At 41.6% G+C, this 16,811-nt stretch overlaps 1 protein-coding gene across 1 annotated transcript in view; it reads left to right on the top strand.

The window, feature by feature from the left end:
- cacna1da (calcium channel, voltage-dependent, L type, alpha 1D subunit, a) overlaps positions 1 to 14,029 on the top strand; it is a 52,836-nt gene extending 38,807 nt beyond the window's left edge. Inside the window, exons 30-48 of the mRNA XM_076110510.1 lie at positions 177 to 188; positions 3,483 to 3,515; positions 4,491 to 4,619; positions 4,712 to 4,777; positions 4,873 to 4,964; positions 5,069 to 5,228; positions 5,863 to 5,990; positions 6,093 to 6,189; positions 6,303 to 6,405; positions 6,569 to 6,670; positions 8,403 to 8,536; positions 9,364 to 9,480; positions 9,906 to 10,294; positions 11,102 to 11,128; positions 11,788 to 11,916; positions 12,093 to 12,232; positions 12,897 to 13,003; positions 13,242 to 13,559; positions 13,724 to 14,029. Coding sequence (XP_075966625.1) covers positions 177 to 188; positions 3,483 to 3,515; positions 4,491 to 4,619; positions 4,712 to 4,777; positions 4,873 to 4,964; positions 5,069 to 5,228; positions 5,863 to 5,990; positions 6,093 to 6,189; positions 6,303 to 6,405; positions 6,569 to 6,670; positions 8,403 to 8,536; positions 9,364 to 9,480; positions 9,906 to 10,294; positions 11,102 to 11,128; positions 11,788 to 11,916; positions 12,093 to 12,232; positions 12,897 to 13,003; positions 13,242 to 13,559; positions 13,724 to 14,029 — 2,589 coding nt within the window. The remainder of the gene's footprint in view (positions 1 to 176; positions 189 to 3,482; positions 3,516 to 4,490; positions 4,620 to 4,711; positions 4,778 to 4,872; positions 4,965 to 5,068; positions 5,229 to 5,862; positions 5,991 to 6,092; positions 6,190 to 6,302; positions 6,406 to 6,568; positions 6,671 to 8,402; positions 8,537 to 9,363; positions 9,481 to 9,905; positions 10,295 to 11,101; positions 11,129 to 11,787; positions 11,917 to 12,092; positions 12,233 to 12,896; positions 13,004 to 13,241; positions 13,560 to 13,723) is intronic.
- Positions 14,030 to 16,811: the final 2,782 nt, after the last annotated feature.

The raw sequence follows: 16,811 nt of genomic DNA, 5'->3' as shown, positions 1-16,811 counted from the left end.
CAAATATCTGATGAACGTGTGCTGATTGTTAACTCTTGGACACGGCAGTGAAAATACGAGTCAAAAACAGGAGTCTCTCTCATTTCTTTGTGAAATGAAGCCTGTATTTGGTTCAGAGAAGGATGGTTTATGTGATGGTTGTCTAATTCTTACTCTTGTTCATTTTGTTTCCATAGAAACTTGTAGAGGCAAGTATGGCAATGAACTAAAATGTTGTGTGTGTGTGTAACCTGTTGTTTATAACAACTTTATCTCCGAGACCCCGTTTACAGTGGATCAAAAACTAAACTAGTCATTTAATGTTTAATTGACTCAAGCAAAAATAGATTTTTGTAATTTTTGTTGAACAGTAACACATAGATTTCATTTTAATTGAAAGCTTATTTCAATATTGTTCAAAGTCATTCGCTTTGAAAATTCATGTCAAGGCTCGCTAAGATAGTGGATGACTACTTCTCCACATTAGCCAACTGCAGAAATACACTTTATGGTTTGGTTCTTCACAAAAACCCCAAAACAACGACTAAACGTTGGTGATCAACTCCGTTGTGTTTGCTTTGAGTTTAACAAAAACGGTAAAGATCAGATTTGTAGTCCAAACAAACACCAGGAATGCTAAAGTCAAGGTTCTGGTGATTGTGCTCCTGAGAGTTGCAGTGTACCAAAGACTCACTGCTCAACCTGCCCCTCCTCCCCCTTCTGAGTGCTCTCACATCTGAGCTGCAGTTCTGTTTTTCTGGAGTTATATTTCATGTTTTCTGTGTTTTCTCAGTTTGAGTTCCTAAATGTGTGTCTGCATGAGTGTATAAACAAGCACTAACTTTGTTTAAAGCATACAGTGGTGGTGTGTGTAGGTTAATATTGTTATGCATGTGTGTTTAACATAGTTTGTACTTTAAAGTGTATGTATAAACGAGTGTGTGTGTGTGTGTGTGTGTGTGTTGGTAATGTTGGGGACATGATGTTGATTTCACACCATTTACATTATATGTGTTGTTTGCATTGCATGTGGTTGTTGTTGTTTGTGTGGTACAGCAAACTGACTAGATCAGATTTTAAACTTCTCCATGAATTCAATTGTGATAGCTGATCTACAAAGAGTTTGAATTTTGATTTATAGATGACGTTACCTGCTTGCCATTCCACTCATGTGTGTGATTGTTAGTTTCCCGCCTGACTGCTGTGATCTCCCCAAGTGCATGCTGGGAAGCGTCAGCCCTTCACCTCACTCCCTAACATCCTTTCCATGTCCCGCCTCTCACAGATGGCGCTCGGCCACCCGCTCCATTCCCCTCCGGTCAGTTTTTTCCATAGCGCCTTGTGAAGTTTGATCTTTTCTCTCTTGCCATACCCCTCAATCTTTGCCTCCAGACAGAATGGCCCTGTAGCTCAGAGCTTGGAAATGTTCATCCTACACAACATTAAGGACAATTTTAGTACAGAATCAGTGGAGCTCAATCTGCTTGAACAGCTGAAAATTGTGATGAGATTTTTAAGAAATGTCATCTTTTACTTGCCTTAAAGTTGTGTAGACCACTGCATCTCAACATGTTTTTGATTTAGTGCATCAATATTATGTCAAACTGATGTCATGTAGTGAAACGGAAAGAAACATAAGCTTTTAGCGGCAACAAAATACTAGTTTAGGCTTCAGTTACAGTTCTCAAATTAATGTTAAAGTCTCAGCATCCTTAACAGTTATCAGGTAAGAATCTGTGAACAAATAAATCATCAGCAGATACGAAGACACTGAGTTCGTCGTTATTTTTGTACATTTCCACTAATGGTGGTTTAATGCAGCTGGGTTTGAGGTTCTTTGATGATCTTGTGTTTGTGTCTTTGTGAGTGATTGTCTCTGTGTTTTGTTCTGTCTTCCTGTAGTGAGCTCTTAAAGCTCAGAATGGATCTCATATGTAGCGCAGGTGTGTAGACTCCAGTCAGGTGCATGAACACAGTAACTCTCTTCTCTTCAAACCTCTCTGCACTTCCTCTTCTTCCTGCTCCAGTATGGCTCAATCTGTCTGGTTTTACTTCCTATCAAAGTGTTGGTCTCTACCTCTATCTTTCTCCTCCTCCCTCTCTGTCCTTCTCTCTCCTCTGCTCTTCATTCACCTCTTTCTGCACCGGACTGTGAGAGCGACCTGCTATGGCAGTTTTGTTGCAGCGGGCACTACTGGCATGCATGAGTTGCTGCATTGCTATGAGTTCACCAATGGCTCCTCATCTTACAAATGTCTTGCGTGTGCGTGCAGTGCTTCCCCAGCAACATGGCAATGCTGTGCGCATGCTCCATCAGCGCTGTGGCCAGGATTACCTAAAGAACCTCCTCAAGCTAATTCTACATTTCTTTTATCATTGCTGCTCATTCTGCACCTCATACTGGCGGGTTGTGAAGTATCGTGCTGAGGGATTTGAATGAAGCCATATCTGTCTGGAGTATCTCTTTGTTTTCAATGCTCAGCCTCCTGATATGACTCTTTTCAGTATTAAGTTATTGTCATTCTTTTGCAAAAAAATCATAAAATCATTATACAGGTTCAATCTAGCCGCCACCACTGTGATTGATTTTATGTTGCACCTCAACTTTCTCTGTGTTCAAATGCTCGCTGAATACTGCCGACATCCTGTGATTTGTTGTTAAATGACGTGAATCGCAAACAATAACTGTGTTTAGGTGTGAGTCTGAGTGAGCAAATGTGTAGAACCAACAATTTCATGATGCTCGAGCTCTTTTTGGTCAGCAAGTGTTTTCATCTCAGACACGGAAAAATACACAGAGGATAGTGAGATTGCAGCTTTCTTGAATGTACTACAATCGTTTTAATGGGTGCCATTAGCGATGCACAGAATGTATGATTTCCACCCAGTTAACTCATGTTAATGACAATATACAGAAAAAAACTAATAATTAGCTATGTGTTGAGAAGAAAAATAGCAGACGGTGCTCTCATCATGACATGAATTCATAACATTTGTTACGTCAGTCAGTTACCTTCTCATTAACGTTGTCTGAAGCTCGGCAAAGACATCTCAGCCATAAAATCCAGTCAACCCCATCATCAGTAGGGACCATTACACCGGGGGAGTGATAAAGTTGTGTGCCAGTCTTACATGTTACTAAGTAATTAAGTAATTTCATGTTGTTTGTCAGTCTGACATGCAAGTCCTACATAAGAATGTTCAGCTGTAAACCTGTTTTGTGGCAGTCCGTTAAAGTGTTTAGATAATGTATTATGTCTGTCATTATATCGAATAAGTGTACATCGACAATGATACATGAATGTCCGTCTTTGTCATAGTGAAACAAGAGAGTTTTGTCCCGTCTATGAGAAGAGTAGTGACTTTGTTCTGTCTGCGTCTTGACTGACGTGTGCTGGGCGTTGTGTGACACTTTTCCAATGTGATGTTTACGTGTTTGGCCCGATGTGTGTGAGACCTGCGGGCCCTGTCCATGACATTAATACAGGTCTTTGATTTTAAAGCCAACGGAGACGCCTCAGGTGGATGAGCAGGGGGTAAGATGCTCCGCCCCTCCCACCCCCTCCCCCTCCCCCTTCAGGGCCATGCCATGTTTATTAGATCTGCATCTCTTTGTTTGGTATTTTTCTGTTACACCTCCTATGATCGCTTATTTCTATTTCAATTATTTTCTCATGGTATGTTCCCATTCCCTGTATATTTTTAAACATTTTTCTTGCATTTGTTTTGTTTGTTGATTTGCATATATCTTAAACACAAAAATGCTTTTAATTTTTCCTAAATGTTTGGAGCTATTTCAAAGGAGAGTGTGTCACTCAAACGTGACGCTGCGTGTCCTGTTAGGTGGGAACGGTTTTTGTGCCGCTCCTCACGTTTGTGATGTTGACACTGCTACATGGCCACCCTTCTTGCGTGGGGTAGTTACCCATGGATGACCCACGGGATCAGGTCACTCTGCTCTGACCTGTGAACTCCCTGGCCGACCTGTTCGGGTTGGCCCCACTGTGACTCTGCATGCAGTGACTCTGGATTGAGGGTGCCATGCTTGCGCAGATGTTTCCTTTCAAATATGGCAAGGTTTTCTCCAGCATGCTCGCCTCCTTGCTTCCTCCCTTGTAGGTCTTTACAGAGACAGGGCTCCTGACAGTGCTTTTGATGCAGACTAACAGAAACATATCGGCTGCAGCTGCTCTGCTTTGATGACTCTGTTTGATTATGATTTGACCAGAAATTGCCTAAAATCTGCAGGCTTGTATATGCTGTATAGAATAACTGCACAACATGTAAACGATGTTGCCACCACAACAGAAACTATTCAAATGCAAAACTAGGTTTGCTCTAAACACACAGTTTTGCCCATAAGATGCAGTGCTGCTTTTTCAGCCCATATGTATCTGACACCGGGGTCTCAGTTGTGACCTCTTCATCCCGTAAGGCGCAGCCAGGTGCTCTGTGTCCACTACATGCGCTGTTGCTGTCCTGTCCTCTGACTCTGGACTGTTTCTCCCCAGAACACGGAGGACAGTGCTCGCATCTCCATCACCTTCTTTCGTCTGTTTCGAGTCATGCGGCTGGTCAAGCTCCTCAGCAGAGGGGAGGGCATTCGCACCCTGCTTTGGACTTTCATCAAATCTTTCCAGGTGAGGTGTAGTACGATTATCTTATCGACGGCTGAGGGAAATAGTAAAATCACACATATTAATCTACTGTTTTTCCTCTCTTTTGCGTGAAGGCTCTGCCATATGTTGCTCTTCTGATAGCCATGCTGTTCTTCATCTACGCTGTCATTGGCATGCAGGTTGGTAACTAAATGTGACAGAAACATTTTCCCTTTGTGTTACTCAAGTTGGTGTGGCTGCAGTTAAATTCATGCGAGCCATATTTCTGCTTCAGGTGTTTGGAAAGGTTGCCATGGTGGACGGCACGCACATCAACAGAAACAACAACTTCCAGACCTTCCCTCAGGCAGTGCTCCTTCTCTTCAGGTGTGTAGGTTTTTGGGGTCATCAGGAAACCGGTTCACTGTTTTTAGTTTTCTGCATTACGTAATTGAGTGATTAATTTGTGTCCGTCATGCCTGTTCCACTAGGTGTGCCACTGGAGAGGCGTGGCAGGAGATCATGTTGGCCTGCATTGCAGGGAAACTGTGTGACCCAGAGTCCGACTACAACCCCGGCGAGGAGATGACGTGTGGCAGTGGATTTGCAATAATTTACTTCATCAGCTTCTACATGCTCTGCGCCTTCTTGGTACACACACATTTTAAACAGTGTTTGTCTTAATACTAGTTATTTACTTTATAGCCTCGGTAGATTACCATGAGATTTAAGATTTTAATTTTCTATGTTTGAAGGAATGTCTTTCCTACAGTCTGAGTATGATTCATTGGATAATATGTAAAACCTGGCTTTCATTTACAGGCCCATGCAGCTCCACTGATATTCCATAAACAACATGGCTCCCAATAATTAGAGAACTGAACAAAGTTGTAATATGACATTAGCCGTAACTCAATAATAATCGGTGCAAACAATATAAAACGTTGGAAGAGAGAGCAACAACCAAGACAGCATCGTAGTAGTTCCTTTCCAATAAAGTACCAAACAATGCTATTCAATCTATTGTTCTCATTTAGTTTAACTGATCTAGTCATAGCATGTAACATTTGTAATTCACAGCCCTTTCTAAACATGGCTGATAGCCAGTATTTACACTTTTGTTTTGAAGTTCAGATTTATTTTAACCTAGATTGCTCAAGTTTCAAAAACAACTTTATACATCTGTGTCTAGTAATTGTGATTGATATGATTCGTTGAAACACATTGAATAGGCCGCACAATGCCAAGCAAATGTATGTAACACAATCTTCTTGTGCCGCTCCAGATTATCAACTTGTTTGTGGCAGTCATCATGGACAACTTTGACTATCTAACACGTGATTGGTCCATTCTTGGTCCACATCACCTTGATGAATTCAAGAGAATTTGGTCAGAGTACGACCCAGAGGCTAAGTATGTGCTTTATTACCGTCAGTACCAGAAAGTATTTCACATTCATTTGACTGTGCAGTCGTTTTTCTGTACACTGATAGTTCATTTTTGTTTCTCATAAAGGGGCAGAATTAAACATCTGGATGTTGTTACACTTCTTCGTCGTATCCAGCCTCCTCTCGGCTTCGGCAAACTGTGCCCTCACAGAGTGGCTTGCAAGGTCTCTTCTCCCTTAATTTATCATCTAATTTACAAAATACAAACAGACATACTGATCATTCAGCTGGACTGACCTGACCATGTTAAAGGCCTCTATGTGCTCTCTTCTTTCAGAGGTTGGTAGCCATGAACATGCCCCTGAACAGTGACGGCACAGTCATGTTTAACGCCACTTTGTTTGCACTGGTGCGCACGGCCCTGAAGATCAAAACAGAAGGTATGAGCCAAATATATATATCCCATTACACCACGTTCTGCTCCTGAAAAAGACACATACAATATTCTGCTGTTGCCTTTAATCACCAACTTGCTTGGATTTAAAATGGCTGTGGGCCGGAGCGCTGGTTTCTTAGGGACGTTTTTATTTCCCTGTGGTGCAGGTAATCTGGAGCAGGCCAATGAAGAGCTGCGCGCTGTCATCAAGAAAATCTGGAAAAGAACCAGCATGAAGCTGCTGGACCAAGTGGTGCCTCCTGCTGGTGGTTAGTGGAATCTGCCCGTCAATGAAATCACACACACACACACACACACACACACACACACACACACACACACACACACACACACACACACACACACACACACACACACCTCTCTGTCCTTCTGTTGTAGTTTGACACACAAATCAAGCTGAAGCCGCTAGCACACACACACACACACACACACACACACACACACACACACACACACTCCAGATGCTGCCCATATGCTATTTGCATAAAATTACAGGAAGCTCCAAACTGCTCTTTCTATGTCCTAAAATAACAAACTCGCTAACACACATTGATGCTCACACACAAGTAAAGCTGTATTGTGCTGTTTCTGCTCTGCTCATTTTCTCCTGGTTGTCCCTTCAGCAGTGTGTTTCTTATCCGTGTGTGTGTGTTTGATCTACACTCCTCCCTCCTGCCGTGGATGCTGATGGAGGCCACTGACTGTCTGCTGGGCTTTGGGCTTGCATGGCCTTGTAGACCACTGTGCAAGTGCATGCTCTGTCTTCCTCACTAATACGTCTCTCGTTTCTTATTTATCTGTCTCTCTTTCTCTTTTCTCAGTTTCTCTGATTCACTCTGTTGTCTTAATCTCTGTCCTTTTCTCACCGCTTGAGCTTCCACAGCTTATTCTTCTCACACTTTCATATCTCTGTATCCAAACTCTGAAGCACTTCAGAATATTCTGAAGCAGTTCTGTTTTAGGGTGGTGGCATGGAACTAGTGTTGCCTCTCTCTCTGCTCTCTGTCCCCAGCGTTCTTGTTCAAAGTGATTCAGACCCCTGCTTCAGAATGATTCTCACACACTCTTCAAATCATTAAAAAAAAAATGGGACAAAAATACATCCGTGAACATCCGTGTTCATCCGTGAACACACAGTTTTTAAGTACAACCATCACTGGCTGGTACACATATAACAAACATGAGCACAAACAGGTGAATTCACGCAAACATACTGACATGTATGACGCATACTGTAGATCTGCTTGCTTGCATGTGCTAAAGTAGTAAATTAAATGGCATTCTCTGACATTTAAAACAAATAATTTGGTTCACACAGTAAAAAATCTCAAAAATATTTAACAAATTATAGAAGTGTCTCAAAGGTAAATGAATGGCAGTTGCTTCAGACAAATGTTATCTTAATATTTAAAAGTATTGTTTTTGCAGCCTGCATTTCACTACTAATTACATACTGCTGATTGAAAAGTAGCAGTATTCTATGATATAGTGTATGTTTATTTGTTGTCTATCGGACCTTGAGTCTGCTCATCCTGTCCTGTACAGAGAGTTATTACTCTCAGCTTTAGTGGGTCCTATTTATACAATTGAATCCATCCAATTTCAAAACAATTATACATTTGATGCAGAAGATTCTTTTATTGATCACCTAAAGCTGTTCAGATGTAGAAATCCACAAACACATGAAGGGTTTGTAGCAAATATTTGTTCTTTTTTAAAACACAGCAAAGGATCTCATGTGGTGCAGATTGAGGTACAGTATATACACCATCAAGATGGATGTATATAATTGGGATATAAATTACTTTTGGTTGATTTGGGGTTGAAGAGTGCCTCCCTTGTCTGTAGTCCTGAGGAGAAGGACCCACAGTTTATAGAGAATGGACGAGAGAAGAGAAGTGTGTCTCCTTCTCTCTATGAGGGGTTCTGTGTGTAGTGACCTGCTGACACAGGAAGCATTTGTGTGGTCTGTTCACTCAGATGATGAGGTAACCGTGGGGAAGTTCTATGCCACCTTCCTGATACAGGACTACTTTAGGAAATTCAAGAAACGTAAAGAGGAAGGCCTGGTGGGTGCTCACCCGTCGCAGAACAACACAGCTATCGCTTTACAGGTGAGTCTCCTCTTGTGTGTGTGTGTGTGTATTATTTATGAGAGAGAGAGAGAATTGTGTGAAAACATGGATTTATGAGCGTTGCAACTCTGTAAAATGTGTCTTTGTGCATTTCATTCAAATGCCATTAAGTGTGCTAATGTTATGGTTTATGATCCAGCAGGATGTTCATGATCTTGGTGTACAGTATGAATCTGTTACTGTGCTGTTGTTTCCAATGTGTGAATTTGTTGTTTGTGTATCTGTGTCTTTAGATAGCATAGATGTTGATGTTAAGCGTGTGTCATCGTCTCCAGCCATATTTTCATGTGTTTTCACAATTCACTCATCGATTCATGAAATTCACACGCAAAGCTTGTCGCCATTTCTGTTACCTTTACGATGTACTGTATGATATATGGCTACAATATAACCCCATATATCATTGTCAGACAGTAAACATGACCAACCTTTAATTTAATTATAGTGACAATTTGTGTGTATTGTTCTAATTTGGTTAAGTACAACTACAAATCAAGGAAAGGAAGAAAAGTAATTATTCCCTCCCTCCAGCAAAGCACAGCTGGATGCTGCTCGAGACATCTCAGAAGAGTAATCCTCACAGCAGGTTGCATTGAGGAGAGCACATTTGTCTGTCTATGTGTTCTCATCTCACACAGTCTGTCAGTATACTGTTAATGTCAGGTGTTGCATATTCCAGCACAGGTGTGTGTGTGTGCCCAGTATGTGTGGTGGTTGTGACTGTATGACCTCAGATCTGCTACTGTGAGTTGTAAGATGAAGGTTCCCCGCTGTAGCGTTTAGCCCTCTTATTGTCATGGTTTCAGGCTGGCCTTCGCACGCTGCATGATATTGGGCCCGAAATTCGCCGAGCGATATCATGTGATCTGCAAGATGACGAGCTAGTAGACTTTATTCCAGAGGAAGACGAGGAAATTTATAGGGTAACTGATTCAATTTTACATGACAAGAGGACATGTGGCAACATTTTAAATATTGTGCTTGTAAAGTTACTTATTCGTGTTTTCCATTTTTTTTAAAAGCTATAAAAGGAAATGTACTCAGTGAAATATGAATCATCTAAATTTAAATAGTAGATGTTGTCTTTAATCTATGTTGCTACAATATGTAGCTTTTTGATCATTTGGTTTATTTTGGCTTCCTTTGTTTTCCTTCATTTCAATTCAAACAAAAGTGCATTCATGTTTGCTCACGTCATGTGCCATGAACCAGCTTTTGAACTTCTTTTTGCTCATACAATTTCTGAAAAAGAAATCAGTCCTGAGACTTAACATCAATAGCACATTTGTTCTGCTGCTTTGTAAGAAGTCGAGGCTCTGGAGGTTTTACTTTGAGCATTCCTTCACAGCGTAATGGTGGACTCTTCGGTAACCATCTCATGAATGGTGGTCATCGGCGATCCAACGGCCACCAGACCAACGCCACTCAGCGACCTCTGCAGGTGCAGCCTCCGCCTCACTACGCCCACATGGAGCAGCCGGTGGGACGCCTGTCTCGAGCCAACGCAATGTCCCACCCCAACCACCATCACCACCGCCACCACCATCACCACCGCCACCACAACTCCTACGGCAAGTCTCCCAAATCCACCAACGTCAACCTCAACAACGCCAACGCGTCCAGTCTTCCCAACGGAGGACACCATCGTTACTATGAACATGCGCCTCCCAATGGCTACCCGGGTCTTCGCAACTCCGACTACGACTACGACAAGCCACGGACACCCCAGGGTCAAAGGTATCCACACGCCGATCGCCAGCCTTTGATCTGCTGCAGAAATAGTTCAAACAATAGATGTAGATTCAGACCTTTCAGCACATTTTATTTGGGGGTTTGTTCTTATTCCTGAACTTGACAAATGTGGAAATTTAATAGATAGGAAAACGAAAACCTCACCGGAGATGTTTTCTTAGTCGCTTCAAGCAGCTCTCTGACTGAGGAATTAACTTATTAAATCAAATAAAAAACACAAGTTTCTATGCATCGAGTGCTCGCTGCAACAAGGAGGACATCTTATTTTAAATTATTATCTGTTGCAAAGTATGTTTTTTCAACTGGCAGGACCTGGTTTCTTGTAAAACCTTTCCTTTTCACAAACCTTTATTGTAAACCCTTCACTTCATAATGGGTCACAAGCCTACTCTCACACTGACAGTTCATTTCATAAGTGATCAATAGTGCACTTATCTCATGATTTCCCATCCGCTGTTTATTCAGCCGCTCCATTGGGCCTGTTTTTCTTTAGTACCCAATAAGTTTGGGGGACAATTTCATTGCTGCCACTTTACAAAAGACAAATGATTTTTTTGTTTGTTTCTTATCTCAAGAATAGAAAATGGAATTGTCAACCAACACTGGAGTCCACATCAGCCATCACGCTCTGTCCTCCTCATACATATATATATGAGAATGCTGTATATGTTTCATATACTGTATGATATATATGTCATGCTCTCTCTGTCCTTTTCTCTGTGTTCTCTCCTCCCTTTCTCCTTCCTAACCAAAATGCTTTCTCTCAACCATCCCTCTGCTATCTTGGGACAGAAGGCGCTACTATGAGACCTATGTTAGGTATGTTGCTTTTATAGGTTTGGCTCCAGCAGTATGTCTCAACAGCAAAAGAAGGACTTTATTTTTATGTTTATTTGATTCATTTTGACTTGATTTTGAATCGGCGAATGGTTGCATCCTTGTTAAGTCAGTGTTATGTGCTATATGCTGGCCAGTCATTCGTCTGGTTGCCATCTGCCTCTGTTATAACGCAGTTGTGTCAATGCTTTGAAATAGAAATAACATAAATGTTAGTGGCCAGCATATCGCTGAGAGCAGCCCTGCTTTATGCATGTGTAAAAGTGACGTGTTTGCTTTACACAAGCACCCAGATGCTCAAAAACATGGTGGTGTATGAGAATGTTTTAAAAACCGCACTACTAGTCACCGCTGGTTCTGAAAATAATTGCAAAGTGCGACACTTAGTTCACTCCAGAAAAGATTTGTGTTTTAACGAAGGGCCTCAGGGTGGATGACGTGTCGACAGAGTCATCTCTTTAGCTCGAAACCTCTGCCTGTTGTCTTGGTTTGGATGTGGTTAATATTTATAAGAGTGATCGGTTGCATCGCTGTCCCCTGGAGACTGGAGTCTGCATGGCAGTGCATGGCCATATTCCAGTTACGTCACTGAACAGCAGCAGCGTGCCCGCTGTGACCCCTGTGCTCTAACCTTTCATCAGGTCCCACGGAGTAGATGGACACCACCCCACCATCCGCAGGGAGGAGGAGCTTGATGAAGACCGCCTTTCTGGGGAGTATTACAGCGGGGAGGAGTTTTATGAAGACGACAGTATGCTGTCAGGGGACAGGTATTACTCTTTCTGACTCGCGTGGCAGTTGTATGTGCATTTGTACCCGGCTCAGAATAGGACACATGTACAAAGATTTATAAAGAATCACAAACTCAATGGTTTCTTATGGGTTTTGGGATAGTGTGTGCAAGACCATTGCCTGCCATCATGCTCTTAATTCTGTATGTTGACAGGTATCAGAACAGTGACACGGAGTATGAGACTCCCAAAGGTTACCATCACCCTGACAATTACTATGACGATGACGAGCAGCCTCTCTACCACGACTCACGGAGGTCACCAAAGAGACGGTTGCTTCCTGCCACGCCTCAAGGTATCTTGACCCCATAAATCCTGCAGCATAAGCATGTTTACCTTATACATATCTATATATTATATATATATTTTTATAAATTAAAACACAAAAATATCTTGCCACATGAAATGAGTCACACAGAATAAAAGACTCCATACACAATGTAGGACACAGCATTGCCAGTAACACACACATATAAATTCTAATTGTTATCACCCGAAGTAGATCTTAATTAAATGCACTATGAAGAATAGAATCAAATATTGTGGAATATCTACATAGCAGATAATTGATACTATTAGACTGTGAAAAATGAATTTGCCTGGTACACAGTTGGCTTTGATGGTTTTTGTACAGCACTGTGCATAACTGTTCTGAGATGTTGTCAAGATGAATGATGTCGCATTAATTTGTCTTATGAGCGCAAAAGAAAACTGCAGGTTGTAGGCTGGATTTAAAGCCAACTGTAGACTATGTTACACCTGCAGCTCTGGATAAAATAAGTAATTAAACAGCTTTTTTTGTTATCAAAGAGTCACTCTACTAAATACATTCATACCAATACGTTTTACACCCACTGTATGATTTACCCACTCACCCGGTTTCATATTCCTTGAGTGTTCGCATGCTGTCAAAGTTTCCTGCATGAGGTCACTCACTGGTTCACTCCTGACTCACTCAGGTCACAGAAGGCCATCCTTCAACTTTGAGTGTCTGCGCAGACAAACTAGCCAGGACGAGCTTCCACATCAGCGTACTGCTCTACCACTGCACCTTATGCAGCAGCAGGTAACACAGGCTGCACACGTCTCTCGTGTTTGCTCACTTCCATTGTTTTGAACACCGTGCCACATGTTTGACATTTTTAGAATGTGTTTATTATTTACAGTCTCTAAATTAAATGATATAAAACGTGCATTTGTTGAAGCAAGATAAATCGTGCACATATCCTCCTGGAGTTGGTAGTAAAATGTGCCTGAGTAGAGTAGAATAGAGTTTGTGTCATGTGTCTCTTCTGATCCAACAGATTATGGCTGTAGCAGGCCTGGACTCCAGCAGAGCCCACCGCCTCTCCCCAACCCGCTCCACCCGCTCCTGGGCCACTCCTCCTGCCACACCGGCCGGTAAAGACCAGTCGCCGTACTACACCCCTCTCATCCGCGTGGACCACCCACACAGGGAGAGTGCTGCTAGCAGCCAAGTGTCTGTGCGCAAGAGCTCCTGGTACACAGATGACCTCGAGTTCTCCCAGAGGATGTACTCACCTGTCCACCTGCAGGTGCCACCTGAATACCACAACCAGTACCACCAGAAGAGAGGTAGCGCCACCAGCCTTGTGGAAGCGGTGAGTTTGAGGCTTGGTAGGGATGTAGGAAGAGGAGAGGTGTGTGTAATTTGATCTCACAGGCACAGATTTATGCTGCTGTCAAAACAAAACGGGACAAGCCAGATAACTGAAACAAGACAAATCCAGAGTAACATATTTTTTCCTCTCATTCTGTCGAGCAGGTTTTGATATCAGAAGGGCTTGGGAGATATGCCAAGGATCCCAAGTTCGTCGCTGCCACAAAGCACGAGATAGCAGATGCGTGTGAGATGACAATAGATGAGATGGAGAGCGCAGCCAGCCACCTGCTGAATGGAGGGATTTCCCCAAGCGTCAACGGGGTCAACGTCTTCCCACTGCTGACTCCAAGGGACTATGAACTGCAGGACACTGCAGCCAGCTACAGCGACGAGGAGCCAGAGACAGAACCGAGAGCTCCTTATGAGGAGGACCTGGCAGACGAGATGATCTGCATCACGACTTTATAGCAGTGGCTGGATCTAACGGAAATCTGCAATTTAGAACCTTGTCAGACTAAAATCAGTGAAAAAAACAAAAAAAAAAAAAAAAAAATGCATCTGTTGGCTCTGACCAAAAGAAGTGCCTTTAACATTGAAGAGAAAAGGCATATAGAAGAGAGACACATTAGTCCCGTTCATTTAATTGTTCTCATAACACAGAGCCAGATACCATCCCTGCTGAGCACAGAGGGACTGACTGCACCCTCCTGTCAAAGGCCTTGTGCTGGAGGTGACATACAGGTTCAGCTCCAGCCAATCAGAGTTGTGTGTCTATATTGATGCCAGTGAAAAATGGACCAACTCGCAAAGGTGTGAGATACTCTCTAGGGCGGGTCTCTAATGGTGATGACAATCAGATGTACGATGTCATTACCTTGGTCACTTTAATAAGGTTTGGCATATCATGCAAGTTTTCAATGCAAGCATAAAAAGGCATATCTCCTCCCGTAGTTGTTAGTATGAGTTGATCCCTTTGTTGTTATTGCAGACCGTTTAATGAGCGCTACAGCTGAGTCACAAAGTGAAGAGCACCAGTAGAGTTGTACCAGATTATGCAGGAAATAACTGTCCTACTTATAGCATCATTCAACTTGAGATATGTACTTTTGAAGTGACAAAAGCATTTGTGATGCAGGCAGGTTATTTTAAATTCTTAGAATATCCTGATTAATATTTCATAGTTGATATGCTGTAAATTGTATTATAGAACAAAATAAACTTTGTAAAGAGATATTCTATATTTTGTAATTATGTATAATTTAAAAGATCAGCAATATGGACCCTTGTGACTCCTGTTATGCTATAAAAGCAGACTTGCATTATTTTATTTGGTTGGTTCTGATATTTATTTGCCTTTTTTTGCTAATATGCACCCTTTATTTTGCCTATGAAAACAGCATTTTTAAGAGGTTCTACTTGTGTGACATCACTACTGCACAAGATATGCAAATGACTTTGATTTCTTAGCTTAGGAGTACATGTGTTACTTCATTAAACCAACACCAGTTGCATAAGGTTAAGCCCCCTTTAAAGGAGCATTTTATGGATCCAGCGCTGAAATTTTATACAGATGTGACGAACACATTTGTTTGCATATTTTGTGCAGGGCATGCACAAGAATTTAAAATGCATAGTGCATTAACAATGCTGCTTTTTTAGTTGGTTTCAGAGTCAAACCTAGGTTTCGTCAGCCCCCACTGAAATGCCTTTTTGCTGCTGAGAGGACGAGAAATGATAGATGGTAATAACAGGGATAAATTAATACTTCTCATAGCTTGTGCTGGGATTTTCCATGACATGCTCTTTGTTGATGGTGTAATTCCATTTAACCTTTGTACTGAATCTTGGCAATCACATCTTAGCCTTCGTGTAGTGTGCGAGTCCTCGCAGCCTGTGGTGGCAGGAGACGCATGCACACATCCAAAGGTCAGAAACAGTCCAATGTGTGTTGTAGGTGGAAGGACAGAGGGTGTCCTGGTGTCAGGATGCTGGAGAGAGGCTAAGCAATACTAACCCCTCGCCCCTTTCTCTCTCAGCCGGCCTGGTTCCTGCATTCAGTACAGTATACCTTGTTAGGCAACAGTGACAACATATCATTGTCTCAACTTACCTGTCTGTCACAGTGTCCCACAGTAGAGTCTTTGATTAGGTAGGTTTGAACCTTTGTGTTTTTCCCCTGATCAGATTTATTAATGAGAAAACTCACCCTGGATGCATAAAGAGGAGCAACTGAAGCCCACAAGTTGGAACAAAAAGACAACTAAATATCTTTAAGTTTTTACCAATTACCATTTATTCATATATTACATTACGGTTACTGGTATAAATAAGCAGAAGTGGGCTGTTTCAGGCATTACCATGGAGAGTTTGAATTAGCACCACGGATATTTAGGGTTAATGTGTCGTTCATGAGTGTTTGATTTGTAGGCGAGTGCGTACTGTACTCTAATTCAACCGAATACTGTCATGAAAATGTAGGTTTTCCATTTTGTGTGCACATTGAAAGGGCTCTTTGAATTGTTTGTGAGTGAAAAAAAAAAAAATGTGTTCCAGTCCTTTTGTTGATGACTGTCATATAAAAGGACCAATGCACACAACAGGCACATTGTACTATTCGTAGCAATTACAGTACTGATGAACTGAAGATATGCATTATTTTGTAAACACTTTTAAAAGTTGTGTTAAACTAAAGATGAAAAGAACTTACTTTTACCTCATGTCAGGGATTCCTGAAAAAAGAAAATAATGATTTGGTTGAGTCTATACCAATGGTATTTAAATATTAGCACATAGCTGTTTGTCTTTGCACAAGTAACTGTATAGTGCTTTTGTTTCTCCTTTTTCTAAACAGATTTGTGTATTAAGGTGAGACATTTTTGTACTTTTTGTGGACGTGTGTATGGTTTAGTGGAATCTATATTTGTCATTTACACCTCACCTTACAATGCTGGGAATGAAAGAGTATTAAAAGATATTTTCAAGGTGCAATGTTTCTCTGTTCGCAGGTAGAAAAAAAAAATAGGTAAAGTACCAGTTCAGAGAAACACATATTGATTTGAACGTTTCTATTAGTTTTCTTCATATTGTTATGATTATAATTACTATTACAACTATTAATGTTCTGAAAGCTGTATTAAAATAGAAGATAATGTAAAATATGTACAAAAGTATGGAAAGACCCATGGTAATGTTCTCTACTTGAAAGTCTTGATATTTGCTCCTTAATGTTTTTATTCAGTAAACATAATTT

The sequence above is a fragment of the Anarhichas minor genome, unplaced genomic scaffold, assembly GCF_050575085.1.
Source record: "Anarhichas minor isolate MPS153535 unplaced genomic scaffold, ASM5057508v1 ptg000043l, whole genome shotgun sequence".
NCBI lineage: Eukaryota > Metazoa > Chordata > Actinopteri > Perciformes > Anarhichadidae > Anarhichas > Anarhichas minor.
Note: the sequence above shows the minus strand (reverse complement) of the source record. Positions and strands in the feature narration are given on the sequence as shown.